Raw genomic sequence first — 16729 nt, 5'->3', positions numbered from 1 at the left:
GCCTTTTACACCCTATAGCAAGAAGTCTCTTGGGTTTTTATTTTTGTTTTTTATTCTTTGCCTATAAGGCCAGCCATCTGGAAACAATTCAAGCCCTGGCTCTGCCACCTGCCAGCTGTGTGACCTGGGGCAGGTCACTCCATCTTTCAGAAACTCAGTTGCCTCACCCTCCAAATGGAACTCATATAACAAACTCAAGATCACCCTCAAGAATGGACCCAGTGAAGGGCCAGGATGAGTCCCTGACATCCCTCCTGGTGTGTGTGACCTGTGGATGATAGCTGTCCTCTAGTGAGCCAGTGACTGGGAAAGGGCTTTGCAGACTGTGAAGTGCTCTTCAAACAGGAGAGAGCATGGGAGATGATGGGTGAGCAAGAGCTTTCTGTGGGAGTGGCCCCTGAGTTCCCTGGCCCCCAGAGAGGACTGGGATTGGGGGTGGGGAAACGGCTTAGCAGCTGACGTGCAGCTGGGCCTGTGGCCTGGGAGGTAACCTCAAGGGTTGTTCCCCCCAGGCTTCAGGTCTGCAGCTGGCTTCTGCCTCCTCCAGTGGGCCATGGCTGGGCCATGGCTGCTGCTTCTCCTGGCCTTTGAGTGTCCAGCGCTGCCCACAGGTAAGCACCCCCTTCCACTGTGCATCCTCTCTGCCCCCCCACCCAGGGGATGGACGGAATCAAGGAGACAGGACAACAGCTAGTTAGCAGCCCGCACCCAGGGTCACACCAGAAGGCATCATCCCTTTCCCACTGGACTCCATCTCCCAGCCACCTGGCTCAGGGGCCCCCAAGTCCTGCCCTGGAGGAGTTGGTAGGGAAGGCAGTCCCTCTTGGAGGGATGGGGAAATAAGAGCAAACTGGATGGTGTCCTTGGACGTCGGGGTTAGTGGAGCCAGGACGGTGTTCTTTGGTTGGAAGTGATGGTAATGGGACAGGGGCAACACTGTGAGGCTCTGTGCTGTCCTTTCTGCCCTCACAGTGCTCCATTCCTGTAGGGCTCAGGGTGTCTCAGGTTCCCTTCCAGCTCTCCCCTTGCCAGTGGTCTCAGGAGAGGTGCCAAGGCTTCAGTGACTTGCCAGGGTGTTTATCCTCAACCCTCCAAAGATCACGGCTGGAGCAAAGGGCTCTGGTTTAGGAAAGAATTCTAGCTTCATCTGGAATCCTGGGCATATTTACATAAGGGAAAAGGTCCTTGACCTTTGAGTGGGAGAGTCTACTTGATCTAAAAAGCTAGATCCCGGGGTTTTACAGGTGTTCCCTCCCATAGGGAAAAAAACAACACCAAGTGGAACAGAGAGTGCCCATGGCAGGAGGCCTGAGCTGTGGGAAGGAAGCAGCTAGGGTGAGGAGGAACAACCCTGGGAGGCTTCACAGAGGAGGTGGAAGCTGAACTTAATTTAGGAAAGTCTTTATTTGTACAGCTGAGAAGGTTCAGAAAGTTGAGGGTCCTGGGGCTTACTCCCAGCCTTCTCTATTTCCTTTGTTTGCAATGCCCTAGTAATATTAATATAAATAATAATAATAATACCAAAATGTAATTTGGTAAAATAATAATACTAAAATGTATAAATAATAATAATAATTCCTAGGATCTTTGGTCTTCACAATATTTTGCTGGGGTGGTATTATTAACCCTGTCTTACCACTGAGCTACATCTCCAGCCCCCCCGCCTTTTAAATATTTTTTTAGTTGTAGATGGATACAATATCTTTATTTATTTATTTTTATATGGTGCTGAGGATCAAACCCATTGCCTCCCACATGCGAGGCAAGCGCTCTACCACTGAGCTACAGCCCCAGCCCTCCCCAGCCCTTTTTATTTTTGTTTTTATTTTGAGACAAGGTCTCACTAAATTGCTGAGGGACTCTCAAAAGTTATTGAGGCTGGCTGGGAACAGGGGTATATGCCTGTAATCCCAGAGGCTAGGGAGGCTGAGGCAGTCGGAGCATGAGTTCAAAGCCAGCCTCAGAAAAAGCAAGACAGTAAGCAATTCGGTGAGATCCTGTCTCTAAACAAAGCCAAAAAAAAAAAAAAAAGGCTGGGGATGTGGCTCAGTGGTCCAGTGAGTTCAATTCCTGCCCAACCCCCCACCCCCACCCCCACCCCCCACCCCCCACCCCCCCACCCCCCCCACCCCCCACCCCACCCCCCCACCCCCCCCACCCCCCCACCCCCGCCAAAAAAAAACAACTTGCTGAGGCTGGCCTCAAACTTGCAATCCTCCTACCTTGGCTAGAATCACTGGGATTACAGGCATGCACCACTGCACCAGGCTACCATCTGAAGCATTTCTTTTCTTTTTTCTTTAAACACTAGGGATTGAACCCAGAGGGGCTTTGCCACTGAACCACATCCCCAGCCTCCCTGCCCCCCACCCCTTTGTTTTGTTTTGGTACCAGGGAATGAACCCAGGGGCACTTAACCACTGAGTCACATCCCCAGCCCTTTTTTGTGTTTTATTTTGAGACAGACTCTCAGTGAGTTGTTTAGGGCCTCATATGTTGCTGAGACTGGCTTTAAACTCACAATCCTCTTACCTCAGTTTCTCAAGCCACTGGGATTACTGGCATGGCTCCTTTTTACTTTTTTTTGAAACCGGTTGTATAGAACCTCACTAAATTGATGAGTCTTGCCTTGAACTTTTGATCCTCCTGGGATTATAGAGACACTTGTCTCTAAGGCATTCTTGAATCTGGATACACTTAACTCATGGTGTAAATTTGTTTATAGATGTCACATTTGAGCTTTTATTTATATGAACGAATCTACTGAAAAAATAACATTTTGTTATATCTTAAATGATTCATCTTTACTGAAAAGAATAAGATTGTGGAAAAATCAGGACTATTTTGGAAAATATAGGACAGATGTTTGCAGTACCCACATGATTTTTTTTTTTTTTAATTTGAAACAACAGACCTAGGGCTGGGATTGTGGCTTAGTGGTAGAGTGCTTACCTAGCATGTGTGAGGCACTGGGTTGGATTCTTAGCACCAACAAGACAAAAGGAAAGAAAAGGAAAAAAGATGGAAATTTCAGGTGTTCAGGAAATAACTGGGAATAATGCAAATAACAAACAAACAAATAAAAACAAACCACCCATGCACATTCCACCCAGATTAGCAAATTGTTAACATTTTGTCTATTTAAATCAGATCTTTGATCTTATTCCAGGGCCTGTTTCCTTCCCTTCCTTCCCGGAGGTAACCACTCTCCCAAGGCTGGCACAACATGGTATTATGATAAGTGTTTGTTTATCTATCTGCTGTCTTTCCCATGGGACTGAGTTCCTTAAGCCAGGGACGATGTCTTATGCAATATTATATCCTCTGTACTGGGAATACAAAAGAGATCAGATATGATATATGGGTAGGCAGAAAGGTAAATTTATGGGCAGCCATAGAGATGGAAGATAGAATAAATGAAGGAGGGATGAATGGTGGAATAAAGGAGGGATAAATAGTTGGGTGAATGACAGACTGTATTGATGGGGGGAGGAAGGTTAGATAGGCAAATGCAAACAGGGAGGGATGCATGCAAAGAGGGTGGCTAAGTAGAAGGATAGGTGGGTAGACGGTGATGGTGGGAGAATAAATGGAAAGATAGAAACCTAGAGCCCTATCCTACAATGAGATGTGCCTCCATTAGGTGCTGTGCTCTCTTGCAGGTGTGTCTGGCACGCCCTTCCCTTCTCTGGCCCCACCTGTCACACTGCTGGTGGAAGGAAAGCAGCAGACACTGGTCATCTGCCTGGTCCTTGATGTCACACCCCCTGGCCTTGACAGCCCTATATGGTTCTCAGGAGGCAATGGCAGCGTGCTGGATGCCTTCACCTACGGTTTTTCCCCAGCAGCAGATGGCACCTGGACTAGTTTGGCCCAGCTGTCCCTGCCCTCTGAGGAGTTGGCAGCCTGGGAACCTTTGGTCTGCCACACTGGGCCTGGACCTGGGGGCCAGAGCCAGAGCACACAGCCCCTACAGCTGTCAGGTGGGGATGGAGTCTGGGTTCCTCTGGATGCTCCTTGTCCCCTTCCACACATCCTGGAGCTGGGTGGGAGGGAAGACCGACTCTAAGTCATGGAGTCATAAAGGGTTTTCAAGTGGAAACCATCCAGGCCTGGGCTCAGGACAGACTGACCTCAGAGCCGTGAGTCCTGGGGTTTGCAATTGTGATATTTCAAATCCAGACTCTGCTGCATCACTGCCAAGAGATAATAATAGATAATAACTCCTTCTCCCTCCTAGAGTTATTTGTGTGTACACACAAATAATAATTAAATGATAAATCTCTATTACTTTTTTTTTCAGCAACCCAGGGGTGCTCTACCACTGAGCTACATCCCTAGCCCTTTTTATTTTTTTATTTTGAGATAGGGTCTTGCTATGGTTCCCAGGCTAGACTAGAACTCGTGACCTTCCTGCCTCAGCCTCCCAAGTCACTGGGATTCTGAGCACGTGCCACCATGCCCTTCTCTGAATTATGTATTCTTTACTCTCTGCCAGACACTGTTCTAAACACTTCCCATTTATGAAATAGATAATATTATTGTCCCCATTTATGCACACAGACACAGGGTGGTTAAGTCACATGGCTGTGGTAGGGTCTTATTATTACTGACCAGATAACTGACCCCATCTTTCTGGATGATCTCATTTTGGGCATCTCCTAAATGGGAATGTTGAATAAAGCCCTGCCTTCCAAAACAAGCGGCTGTGAAGATGCTCAGGCACCTTGGCTCCCCACCGCCCAGAACAGGAATGGTGAGCTGAGGGGATCTGGGACCCTCAGAGGACTTGCAGCAGCCTCTACTATGGGTGCATTTGTTTATGTGCCCTGAAAGCCACCACCTCCATGCCAGGACAGAGGCAAAGCACAGGGGCCTGGGTGTGCAGCCCCTGAGCAGTGCTCCAGGGTACATGGTCCATCCCAGAAGAACTCACTCCCCTCTCCTTGGATGGCAGGAGAGGCTTCCAGAGCCAGGACCTGCTTCCAGGATCCTCTCAGGGGTGAGTACTTGAGCACAGGGTGGTACAGGCTGGGACCTTGGCCTGCGTGGAGCACTCTGTTCTGACCTGATATGTTCCTGGTGTATGTGGGGTAGCTAGTGTCTCATAAAGTGGTGGCCTTGCTGGGTTGGGGTACTGGCTAGCCTGGACCTCAGTCTACCCTATCTGACCAGATAACTGATGTTAGGGGTGAATCCTCTGGCCCCAGCCTAATTCCTGGACATCGGTTGAGAAGCACAGGTGACAGCCAATAGAAGGGTCCTTGGTGGCTCCTTGGGCAGCCCGAGAGTGGACTCAGCAGCCCGGAGAGTGGACTCAGGGAGAGCCTGTGTAAATGGGAAACTATTGGAGTGGTTGACTGAGAGTCTTAAAGTCTATTTCTTGACCAAATTAAAAAATTTGATGGGATGTGGGGGTGGTAGTACCGGGGATTGAACTGAGGGGCATTTGACCATTGAACCATCTCCCCAGCCCTATTTTGTATTTTATGTAGAGTCAGGGTCTCACTAAGTTGCCTAGCGCCTTGCTTTTGCTAAAGCTGGCTTTGAACTCGAGATCCTACTGCCTCAGCCTCCTTAGCTGCTGGGATTACAGGCATGGGCCACTGTGCCTGGTCAAATAAAAAACTTTGAACTAGTTAGTCTCTACACCAAATTGTTAATTCCTGCCAGCTCACCCCCAACTTTTGGGGGAAGAAAATAAAATGAAGGACAGGAAGGTATTTATTATTACCAATAAGAAATGAGGACTTTCCCTTGAGGAGGGGACAAAGCAGAAAGCAGAGCTGGCCTGGTGGCATACGCCTATAATCCCAGCAGCTCAGGAGGCTGAGGCTGGAGGAGCGTAAATTCAAAGCTAACCTCAGCAAAAGCGGGGTGCTAAGCAGCTCAGAAAGACCTTATCTCTAAATAAAATACAAAATAGGGCTGGGGATGTGTCTCGATGGTCAAATGCCCCTGAGTTCTACCCCACATACACCAGGGGACTTCTCCAGGTTCCTCACCCCCTCCTCTCCACGCAGGGGCTGGGACACTTGGCCAGGCCCTCCGGCTGGGGGCTCTTCGGCTGCTGCTGTTCAAGCTGCTGCTGTTTGATGTGCTCCTGACCTGCAGCTGCCTCTTAATGCAGCCCCCAGCTGCCACCACCTGCACCTGCGGAGGGACTTCAGGTTGTAAGCACACCCAGCCTGCCCAGCCCATGCTGAACTGCCATATGGGTCGGGAGCACAGGAGCTCTGGCTGCCAGGAGGGGACTTTCTCACGGAGCCAGACCTGGCACTCACCCTGAGCCCTCAGTGTTCCTTCCTCAAGTCTTGGAGTTTTTTTTTTTGTTTTGTTTTGTTTTTTTTTTTTTTTTTTTTTTTATGTGACCCGCCTCCTCCTGTAGACTGGAGCTTTCCCAGGATAAAGGCTGTGACTCTCATCAGACAGAGCCCCTGAGGGTGGGGATTTGCCCAGTCTCTGGAGCATTTTGGGTACAGATAACTGAGCACAATTAAAGAATTTAAATGATACAGCAGATGAAAAACATTTTAATTCGTGTGTGTGGGGGCAGCAGATTAGAGGAAGAAGAAATCTGAAAAGGCTCTCTTGAGGAAGAAGGCTTCCTGAGAGTGGGAGCCTGGGAATTGTGGAGGGGGGTTGGGGGATGGGGGAAGCTGTCTCCTCCCCCGGTCAGGTTCTGGGCAAGGTTCCCTCTCTTCTCCTTACCCTGGCCCAGCCTCTGTAAAAGGGTAGGGCAGGGAGCCCAGGAACCCAGGGAAATGAATGCTGGTCTTAAAAGTCTTGTACAGACTCGACAAATGCGAACAGGGCCAGGATTCCTGGGGAACAGGATCATGTTGATGACAGGAGTATCAGATGGTAACTCCAAATTTACACATTATCAATTAGTTAAGGGGCATTCATTTTTCATTTGACAAATATTCATTGAGCTTCAACTATAACCAGGTGTTAAATAGGTTTAGCATTTTGTTTATTGTTGTTGTTTTGTTTTGCTTTGTTTCCTAAAGAGGAATTCTTATAGAACATGAAGTTTCCACAGAGGAGTATGACCTGTGTGTCCCTGATTTCTCCAGCGCTGGCAGGAAATCCAGCCTTTTTTGAGGGTTCTTCTCCACTAATCACTTCTAAAATCTAAGCACTCTCAAGAGAATCCAGATGTCTCCTGGGCACCACAGGACAGTCTATTGGATCAATGACACTCCTGTAGTCTTCCTTCCCCCAAGTGGGGGATGGGAAACTATGCCTCAATATCTCCTCACAGATGATGTCGGTGATACCCCAATTTCCCAGAGCCTCTGTGCACTCTTAGCTGCTGTGCAATGGAGACCCTCACTGTCTGCTCCACTGCTCATCTTGTTGGAGCAGGGGGAGAGGGGTTCCACAGCTCTGGGGGATAAATGGTATCCACCAACCCTACAGGGCCTGCTCCTTCCCTGGCACCCAGACTGAAGGAAGCATGGGCTGTATCCAGGGAAGGTTCTATCTGAAACCTCAGACTTTTTCTAGCCATTATATCTTCTCAGCTCTCAGCCCAGATGCTGAGCCTAGGCTTTCTTTCAGCCACTGTTATTATTTTTTAATTATTTTTTTATTTATATATGACAGTGGAATGCATTACTCCCTCAGCCACTATTTATCGGTTCCAGAAGGAGGGCGTCCCTTAGCTTCAACTCCTCTCTCCATCTTACCCAATTCCCGGTCCTGCCCTACCCAGCTTGTCAGTTTCCCACTGCGGCTGGCTTAATATCATCTCCCAAGAGGGCTTCTGGGCCTAGGGAAATCAAAGCCCATGGCTGACCTCTGAACCTCTCCAAGTCTTATCAAGTCTAGAGAGAACCTCAGGAGGATGTCCTGATCCTTGTACTGTGGAATTCCACATGCCACAGCTTGGCCTATTCAAAATGCCTTGTCACAGTCCCTTTTTAAAAAAATATTTATTCTTAAGTTTTAGGTAGACACAATATCTTTATTTTACATTTATGTGGTGCTGAGGATCGAACCCAGTGCCTCATGCATGCTAGGCAAGCACTCTACTGCTGAGCTACAACCCCAGCCCTCATTCTAGAACATTTCTTAATGTTTATTTAATGTCCCCTATATGTATGTGCATATATGTGCCAGATGGGTTCCAAATGTATTGCAAGTGCAAATAACAGTTCATCAATCCCTGTCATCTTCATCAACCTACAAGAAAGGCTCTCTCATATTCTCATCATGCATAAAAAGACACTGAGCCACGGGCTCCTCTGACCTACCCTGGGTCATAAAGCTCAGCACAGGGTCTGAAACCCACAGAACCCACAGCCTGACTCCAGCCTCCACAGTTGGGCCACTGTCTGCTGTTGGTGGAGGAGGGTTTGTGGCTTTTCTTGGAACTGCAGACCATGGATCCCAGACCAAGGTATAGATACAGGTGTCCCAGCCGCCCCCCTGTAGTATAGGAGGCCCTGGTTGTCCAGGTCTAGAGCTCATGGAAGCACTGGGGAGTGTGCCTTGTGCTTTAGGGAAAGAAGCTCTATTGTTCTTGCACACCTTAGGTTCCTGCTGTAAGCCTTCAAGGAGGCCTCTGCTTGGTGGCTGTTCCTGAAGTCCAGTCCCACCCTCTGTACATTCATTTGCTTATTTGCTTGCTCCTCTATTGAGCATCTGCTACATGCCAGGCACAGGGCCCTTGCTGGGATACAAAGACAACCAGGGTTGACACCATCCCTGCCTCCGCAGAGCAAGTGGACAGATTTGGCTGAGTGGTGGAGTCCTTTATCACAACATTCAAATCCTCAACCTCATATCTTCATGAAGCCAGATGCCCAAGGGCAACCTGGTTGGCCTTCTGTCCAACAAGGCCAGCCTCCATGTTGAAACCCTGGGGTTGCCCTTATCTTCTCTCTGCCTCTATGACAGAGAGGCCTGCCAGGCTGGCTGGCTCAGGTCTGGGGTTGGCTCCTCTGGGGGGTGCAAGGCTCCTGTATGGGTCTTGCTTCCTCTGGGGCTTTTCAGTCTTCCCCTCATGTGTTTGCTGGGTTTAGCACACTGGGAGCCAGAAAGTTAACAGGATTCCTCAGATGCTCCAAGGGAAAAATTCAGCATTAACATGTGAAGAGTGGTGCTCGATATGCAATAGGCACCCAAGAAATGTCTGTCCAGTTGATTCAAATGAGATATGACTGAATATTCCTGTTAGCTACTAATTCACAAATGATCTGTTAGGCTACTTTAGGAAATACCTACTTTTTAAAGAAGGTGATGAATACTTAATTACAGTTGGCTTATTGTCAGAACATCTCTGAGGAAGGCTAGTGCCTTGCCCCTTCCCTGCTTGTCAAGGTGGTTAATGCTAGTGCCTTGGGTCAGTGGTAGGCAGGGCTGGAAAATATGAGCTCAACAAGACGAAGCAACTTAGGAAGCTGAAACTCCATCACTGTTTCTGCTGCTGTTGGGTCTCCTGAATTCCTCAGTGCTCTGCGTGGCCAGCTCTGTGTCTCCAAGATCCAGCACTGTTGGCTTCTTCCAGCAGATCCCTGGGTGTCAAGACCACCCACTGGGAATGGAGGGCTGACCACTTCCTGGGCAGACAGTTGGGAGTGCTGTACCTTGTCATTCCCTGCTCCTGGGGTCTGGGCTGTGCTGCCCTGCCCCACCTCTCCCTGAGCTTCATCTCAGCCTGTCCATACAGAGCTTTAAACACTTGAAACCTCAGGGCCTTCTCCATTTCCATGCTATCTGTGGGAGTGACCTCAGCATTGGTCACACCTGCAGCCCAGCACTGGGTTGTCTTTGCACATAGACTGTGCCCCCTGCCTGGATTTAGGGTGGACCTGTGGCTGTGAGGACACAGGAATCCAAGGAGGACTCAACCACACTTATTAAGTACTTGTGGATTAATTAAAGCAAATCATTAAGTTTGTTCTGCAGAATTTAGGGCTGTTGCTTATGTGTGAAGTTTCCATAGCCCTCCATTCAATGCTGAGGTCGAATGGTTACTTTTGCGGGTCTCTTGGCAATCCCTGAGTCCACAACAGTGGGGCATTACAGGGAAGCAGGTTGGGAGCAGAACTGATAGTTCTGCTTTCTCTGCCCTTGTGGTCCCCATGAGGCTCCATTCTTACACTCATGCTCCAGGATGTCACTGCTACCTATCAGGGGAACTTCTCTGCTTCTAAAAGTCCTGCCTTCTGAGCAAGTGTGTCTGCTTTCTACTTTATATCATCGGTACTCCTGACAAAGGCTGGATTTTGAATCAGTCAGTCCATGGCCACAAATCTTTACTGAGACAGGACGGGTGGACTAAGACACCCAGACCCAGAATGCTTCCCTTCAGTGACTTCTTTTGGGGACGTATGCTGGTGTGAAAGGGCCAAAATGGAACCTAGGACCCTTAATGAGATTGCTTTGGATGGTAAGCTATTCTAGAGGAATTTAGATATGAAAGCCATATTTGTGGGCTGGGGATGTGGCTCAAGCGGTAGCTCGCTCGCCTAGCGTGTGTGCGGCTCGGGTTCGATCCTCAGCACCACATACAAACGAAGATGTTGTGTCCACCGAGAACTAAGAAAAAATAAATAAATATTAAAATTCTCTCTCTCTCTCTCTGTCCCCCCCCCTCACTTAAAAAAAAAAAAAGAAAGCCATATTTGTGTCCTATTCTCTATGTGCAAAGGACATGCACCACTGGCTGCCAACCCCCCACATTCCTAACATCACTTCCTCGCTGTTCTGACAGAGTGTCACTATGTGACACAACATACTTTTCTGCCTGTTGTGGAGGTGGTGGCTGTTGGGAGTCTCCGTGAGAACTCCGCGAGCCTTTCATACATGGCGGTGGGCAAATTCCCAGTGGGCAGCTAGAAATCCCTGGGCCTTTCAGATAAGGAGCCCCTAATGCAACATGGTGGCGGGCAAGTTGCCAGTGGGCAGATAACAAGTTGTTTTGAAAACCTTCTAATTGGGGGCTGGGGATGTGGCTCAAGCGGTAGTGCGCTCGCCTGGCATGCGTGCGGCCCAGGTTCGATCCTCAGCACCACATACCAACAAAGATGTTGTGTCCACTGAGAACTAAAAAATAAATATTAAAAAATTTCTCTCTCTCTTCCTCTCTCCCTCTCTCACTCTCTCTTAAAAAAAAAAAAAAAGAATGGGTTTATAGGGGCTGGGGTTGTGGCTCAATGGTAGAGCACTCACCTAGTACGTGCAAGGTCCTGGGTTCGATCCTCAGCACCACATACCAACAAAGATGTTGTGTCCGCCGAGAACTAAAAAATAAATATTAAAATTCTCTCTCTCTCTACCTCTCTTTACCTCTCTCTCTCTTTAAAAAAAGAAAAAGAAAAAAAAAAAAAGAAAACCTTCTAATTGGCCCTCCCATCTTCCGTACTCTTGGACAGTTCGTGCCCCCCATGAATCTTATGCAGGGCGGACGTGCGTGCACCATAGGTGATGACCTGACCTTTACTATGATTGGCCCCGGGAGCTTCCTGGTTTAAGATAACTGACTCTCACTTTCTATATAAGCTAGAACCAGCTTGCAGTAAATGCTTCATCTTTGTCACTGCTATCTCTGTGTGTGCATTTTAATCTCCAACAACGAACCTTGGCCTTTCATTGGTGCCGAAACCAGGGAGGGGAAATTCCTCATTCTGAGGACCCCCTCTCTCAAGGTTCGCCGTCCTCGTTCACCTTTTTGAGCGCTGCTACATTCCACCCAACACCGGCTCTCCAATAGGTAATTCCTTCTGATCAACAACCAGTGAGTCCCCTCCCCGCTTTCTATCTATCTCCAAACAGCTATATGCAAAGGCTTTGGCTGTCAACATCCAGCAAGGCCCTTGACACCTAGTTTGGAGGAGAGAACGCATCCCACCACAACTTTCACAGTTACGGTGGACTCTCTGGATGCCCATTTCATGGTTGATGAGCTATAAGGGACAGAAGAATAGGCACTCTCTCTCTTTAAATTTTCCTTCTCCTCTCCTGGGAAAAGCCCTGACGTCAGGTGGCCTGTGACTCCCGGCCTTCAGGAGGTCTTGCTGGTTGGGCTCTTGGGTGACGACTCATTTGCCCTCCTGGCCCCGGCTCTCCCGAGTCTCTTTGGTTGACTTCTCCTGTCAGGGACGCCTGCAGGAAACTCAACCACAATCTGTTCCAGTTCAGGCCATTCATCTCTTTTCTTTCTATCAAGAGTCATCATGGGAGCCTCTTCTTCCCTCCCCGCTGATTCCCCTCTCAAATGCCTCCTGGCTAACCTTAACCAGTTGTCCCTCCTGACATCAAACCCAAACTCCTCATCAAATTCAGTACACAAAATTGGCCATATTACCAATTAGACAACCAAAACCAATGGCCCCCAGAGGGGTCTCTAGATCCTCAAATTCTTCGTGACCTTTTTAACTTCTGCAAGCGCTCAAAAGTGTGGAAAGAGATCCCCCTATGTGGAGGCCTTTTCCCTCCTTCGCTCCCACCCTGAACTATGCTTCTCCAATAGATCCTCACCCTCAGCCTTCTGCCCCAGACTCTCTGCTGTCACTCCCACCTCAGCAACCTGATTTCTCCCCTCCAATTACTAGATCAAAAACCCAAATCTCCACCAGTTCTCAGACCATTGCCCCCTTGCTGAGGTAGCAGGTACTGAGGTACCCCTCCACCCACTCACTCCTCTCTTCTCTTGTCAGTGCCCACACCGGGTCCCACCAGGTCCTCTTACCAGCTAACCCAAAGCTCAAACCAGCTGAGGAGAGCCCTCAGACCCCTATCCAAGATCTGGTGAAAATGGCCTTTTTTTTTTTTTAATATTTTTAGTTGTAGATGGAAACAATGCTTTTATTTTATTCATTTATTTATATGTGGTGTTGAGAATCGAACCCAGTGCCTCACACATGCTAGGCAAGTGCTCTACCACTGAGCCACAACCTCAGCCCCAAAAATGGCCTTTAAATTGCTTTGTCATCACTGAAAACAGGTTACTAAAAATTTAAAGTCCCTTACAGGCTTTTTGGGATACTCACTCCCATCTTCCCCTCTGCTCTACCTGTTCTACTGCTCAAGATTTTGTTGCTAGGAAAATCCCAAACCCCTTTCCCATTATTCTTTTACATCTCTCCTTCCTCATTCTCAGATCCTCCAGAGCTGCTCTCAGCAGCCTTCCCCTCTTCCCCCTCCCTACCAGGCCCACAGAAAAGTCTTAACTGACCTTCTCCAGAAGTCTTCACCATAGCTGATTTTAGGACTTTCAGCAAAAGAATCCCTATAAAAAAATTCAGTGTAGATAAACTTCCTCTTTCATGTTGCCCTGTTCTACTTGGCCACTGGCTGGAAAAATCAGCACTCCAAAAGCTAGACACCCCCTTACTAGTTTTTCACAAATATGTGAACAAGGCCTCTGGCCTTGAGCTGGGGCTTCACAGAGATGGCTACATTTCTAAGATAAGAGAAGTTACCAACTGGGCTCCATGGTAACAGCTGGCAGGGGAGGAAAGGAAAAGAAAAAAAAGCTCTCCCCCTCCCAGGTGTCCTTGAAAAGTTAACTTGCCCAGAACAGAGAAAAAACAAACAAACAAACAAACAAAAAACTGCTTTTTGTGAACTTCTGCAGACTGTGAACTTCTGAGCCCCTCCCCTTACATGCTGGATGCAAAATTGTGAAACTACCTAAACTTGGGGTTCAGGGTATTAATTGATTACAACAGAAGCAGTGCCCTCTGAATCCGGTTGCAACCAAATAGGACTGTTTCCCTATCTTCGGTGCTATTTTAGGTGCCTTGCTTTGTCTGTCCCTACAACAGTATAATTCCATATACTTAAACATTGTTTATGTTTTCATGAAATGGTCAATAGATGTGATTAATTGTGTACTGCAAAAACAAAAGTACTTTGCTACTTTTCTACAAAAGGTTAAAAGATTTCAGCCTTTCTTTAATTCATATTTTAGATGTGATATTATATTGTATCACCTAGTATTCATGTGACATCAAGCAACAATTTATATAAACTTTATAAAATGATATTTAAAAACAAATATCAACTTCAATACTAGAACACTTTACCTAAGATTTATGAAGAGCACCACCTTACCTGAGATAAGGCCTATGTCCCCTCTCACTACATGTAAGAATGACTCCAAAGTAGGCCAGACTTCAGGTAAAGCCCAGTACTCTTAATTTAAAGTGAAACTGACTTTGCTGGATGTTTATGATCAAGATTTAAAGTTAAATTAAAATGGCCAAAAAACCCCAATATTTGGCTCCGGCCCTCTGAGTCAATCTGAATCCGGGGAGCAGGGAGCTTCTCTAAAGAGCTTTGCAACTCTGGGCCACATAACCTCCTGATCAGGGAGATTAATGAGACCACCGGAGAATGAAAAGCCAATCCATGCATTTGCTGTCAATAGGAGGGTCACTGGAGAAGGGAGACATCCCTGATGCTTCCAAGGGAAGCCACATGGTCAAGCAAGACCTGAACCCCTCTTAGCGCAAATGGCACTAGCAGAGCTAAGAAGCTGCTGTAAAGTTCCCCCAGGAGCGATCCCTATGGGAACTCGGCTGACTCTTAACAATAGATAGAAACAAAGTCAATTTTGACCAGCTTGATCTTAAACACCTACCAAAACCAGTTAAGCCAAAACACAGTCATTCCTAGGAGTAATGAAAGACACACACAAAAAAGAGGAGACAGCAACTAGCCAACAGTCTTCATGGGGAACGTTCAGTCAAGTATGGCCTTGGCTCCTCCCCCTCACAGGACCCCTATTAGTCCTCTTTATGCTTCTCCTAATAGGACCACTAATAGGACCACATCTGTTAAATTGCCTACAGAAGTTCCTGCAAGATCAGATATATAGATTCACCATCCAGTCAGTCAATCAACTGCTTCTTTAAGACTACCAGCCCTGGTGCCCAAGATGGAGACCTATGACTCATGACCAACTCCTCTGGTTCCAGAGACTCTGTGCCCATCTAAAACCCTCTCTAACCTTTTTTTCAGTTTTCACAACCCCTCTTTCACTTCTAGGAATGAGAACTACTCTCCAGCAGGTCCACCTGCTTGTTCTGTCTGCTCTACAGCATCCCCACAAGGAAGCATCAAACCTAAATTCCCCACACCTCAGATGAGGAGCCACTAGCCAGGCGAAGACTGGTAGATCAACTTCACTCATGTGCCTAGGCACAAAAAGCTTCGCTACCTACTTACTCTGGTTGATACTTTTTCAGGTTGGATAGAAGCCTTCCCTACCTCCAGGGAAACTGCTGACACTGTTGCCTCCATCCTCATTGAGCAGATCATTCCCAGGTTCGAACTTCCCGCCTCCATCCAGTCAGACAACAGTCTGGCCTTCACTTCTCAGGTAGTTCAGCTAGTCTCCAAAGGCCTCAACATCACTTGGAGGCTCCACATCTCCTACCAACCCCAATCCTTGGGTAAGGTTGAGGGGCCTAACGGCATTCTCAAGGATCATCTCACTAAATTTGCTATTGAACTTAGGCTCTTCTGGCCCAATCTCCTGCTGTTGGCCCTCACCTGAATTCAGGCAGCCCCAAGGGCCCCCTCAGGCCTTAGCCCCTTTGAGCAACTCTATGGGTGCCCTTTCTTAACCACCCAAAGCTTTCCAATCACTCCTCCTCCCCTTGTGTCCTACCTGCCCTATCTCACACTTCCACACAAACTCCTAAGGGAACACGCAGACCGGTGCCTTCCTGCACCATTTATTGCCTCAATCCCAACACAACCAACCAACAAGCAGAACTTATAGCTGCCACAAGAGCATGTGAACTAACAAAAGGGAAAAAGCTTTCTCTGTACACTGATTCCAAATATGTCTTTCATATACTGGTTTCTCATGCAGCTATCTGGAAGGAGAGGGGACTCCTAACTACTAAAGGAACTGCTATTATAAATGCCAGGCTTATTTCTAACCTGATACGAGCTTCCACGCTGCCTTTACAGCTGGGAATAGTCCACTGTAAAGCCCATCAAACCGACTCTTCTCCTGCCACAGTGGGCAACTCTAAAGCTGACCAGGGAGGCTGGGGATGTGGCTCAAGTGGTAGCGCGCTCGCCTGGCATGCGTGCGGTCCGGGTTCGATCCTCAGCACCACATACAAACAAAGATGTTGTGTCCGCCGAGAACTAAAAAATAAATATTAAAAATAATAATAATAATAAATAAATAAATAAAGCTGACCAGGCAGCCTGGTCAGCTGCCTACAGGCCCCATCCTCTTCCTCATTACTCCACCTTTCCTCTGAGGAACGACCTCCTGACCCTCACCCTTCCTCTGGGGAATGACCTCCTGACCCTCACCAGCTCATTAGATTTCTCCATTCACTGTTCCATTCTAGCCCCCAGAGCTTATCGACTTTCCTTCAATCTTTTTTCCCTCTTTCCTCTGATGATTGGCCCTTTCTGCAACAGGTTACATCCACATGCCAGATCTGCCAGAGGACCAATACCAACACCCCCTTAAAATCCAGACCCTATCCTTCTCATCAAGCCTGTGGTCAAACCCCGGGAGCTGACTGGCAAATTGATTTCACATACATGCCCAGGGTAAAAAAACATCAAATAACTCTTAGTACTGGTGGACACATTCTCAGGGTGGATAGAGGCATTTCCCACATCCAATAAGCGGGCATCCACGGTTGTGGATCAGTTGATATCTGACATAATCCCTCGTTTTGTGATGCTCACTTCCATCCAATCAGATAATGATCCAGAATTTACCTCATAGATAACT

At 47.8% G+C, this 16729-nt stretch overlaps 1 protein-coding gene across 1 annotated transcript; it reads left to right on the top strand.

The window, feature by feature from the left end:
- Positions 1-550: 550 nt before the first annotated feature.
- Positions 551-16511, top strand: Ptcra (pre T cell antigen receptor alpha). Its single transcript, XM_026383541.2, has 6 exons — positions 551-611; positions 3663-3983; positions 4958-5002; positions 6024-6173; positions 15207-15413; positions 16408-16511. Exons 1-6 carry the CDS (start codon positions 554-556, stop codon positions 16509-16511), a joined length of 885 nt encoding a protein of 294 aa, XP_026239326.2. The 5' UTR covers positions 551-553.
- Positions 16512-16729: the final 218 nt, after the last annotated feature.

This window comes from Urocitellus parryii, chromosome 8 (genome assembly GCF_045843805.1).
Source record: "Urocitellus parryii isolate mUroPar1 chromosome 8, mUroPar1.hap1, whole genome shotgun sequence".
Lineage (NCBI taxonomy): Eukaryota > Metazoa > Chordata > Mammalia > Rodentia > Sciuridae > Urocitellus > Urocitellus parryii.
Note: the sequence above shows the minus strand (reverse complement) of the source record. Positions and strands in the feature narration are given on the sequence as shown.

Excerpts from the sequence above, each read along its gene's own strand:
- Ptcra (XM_026383541.2), top strand. The coding sequence starts at position 554 with ATGGCTGGGCCATGGCTGCTGCTTCTCCTGGCCTTTGAGTGTCCAGCG. Across the intron at positions 6,174-15,206 it reads CTGCGGAGGGACTTCAGGTT|GTTGGATAGAAGCCTTCCCT; the intron begins GTAAGCACACCC and ends ATACTTTTTCAG. Across the intron at positions 15,414-16,407 it reads CTACCAACCCCAATCCTTGG|GTTACATCCACATGCCAGAT; the intron begins GTAAGGTTGAGG and ends TTTCTGCAACAG.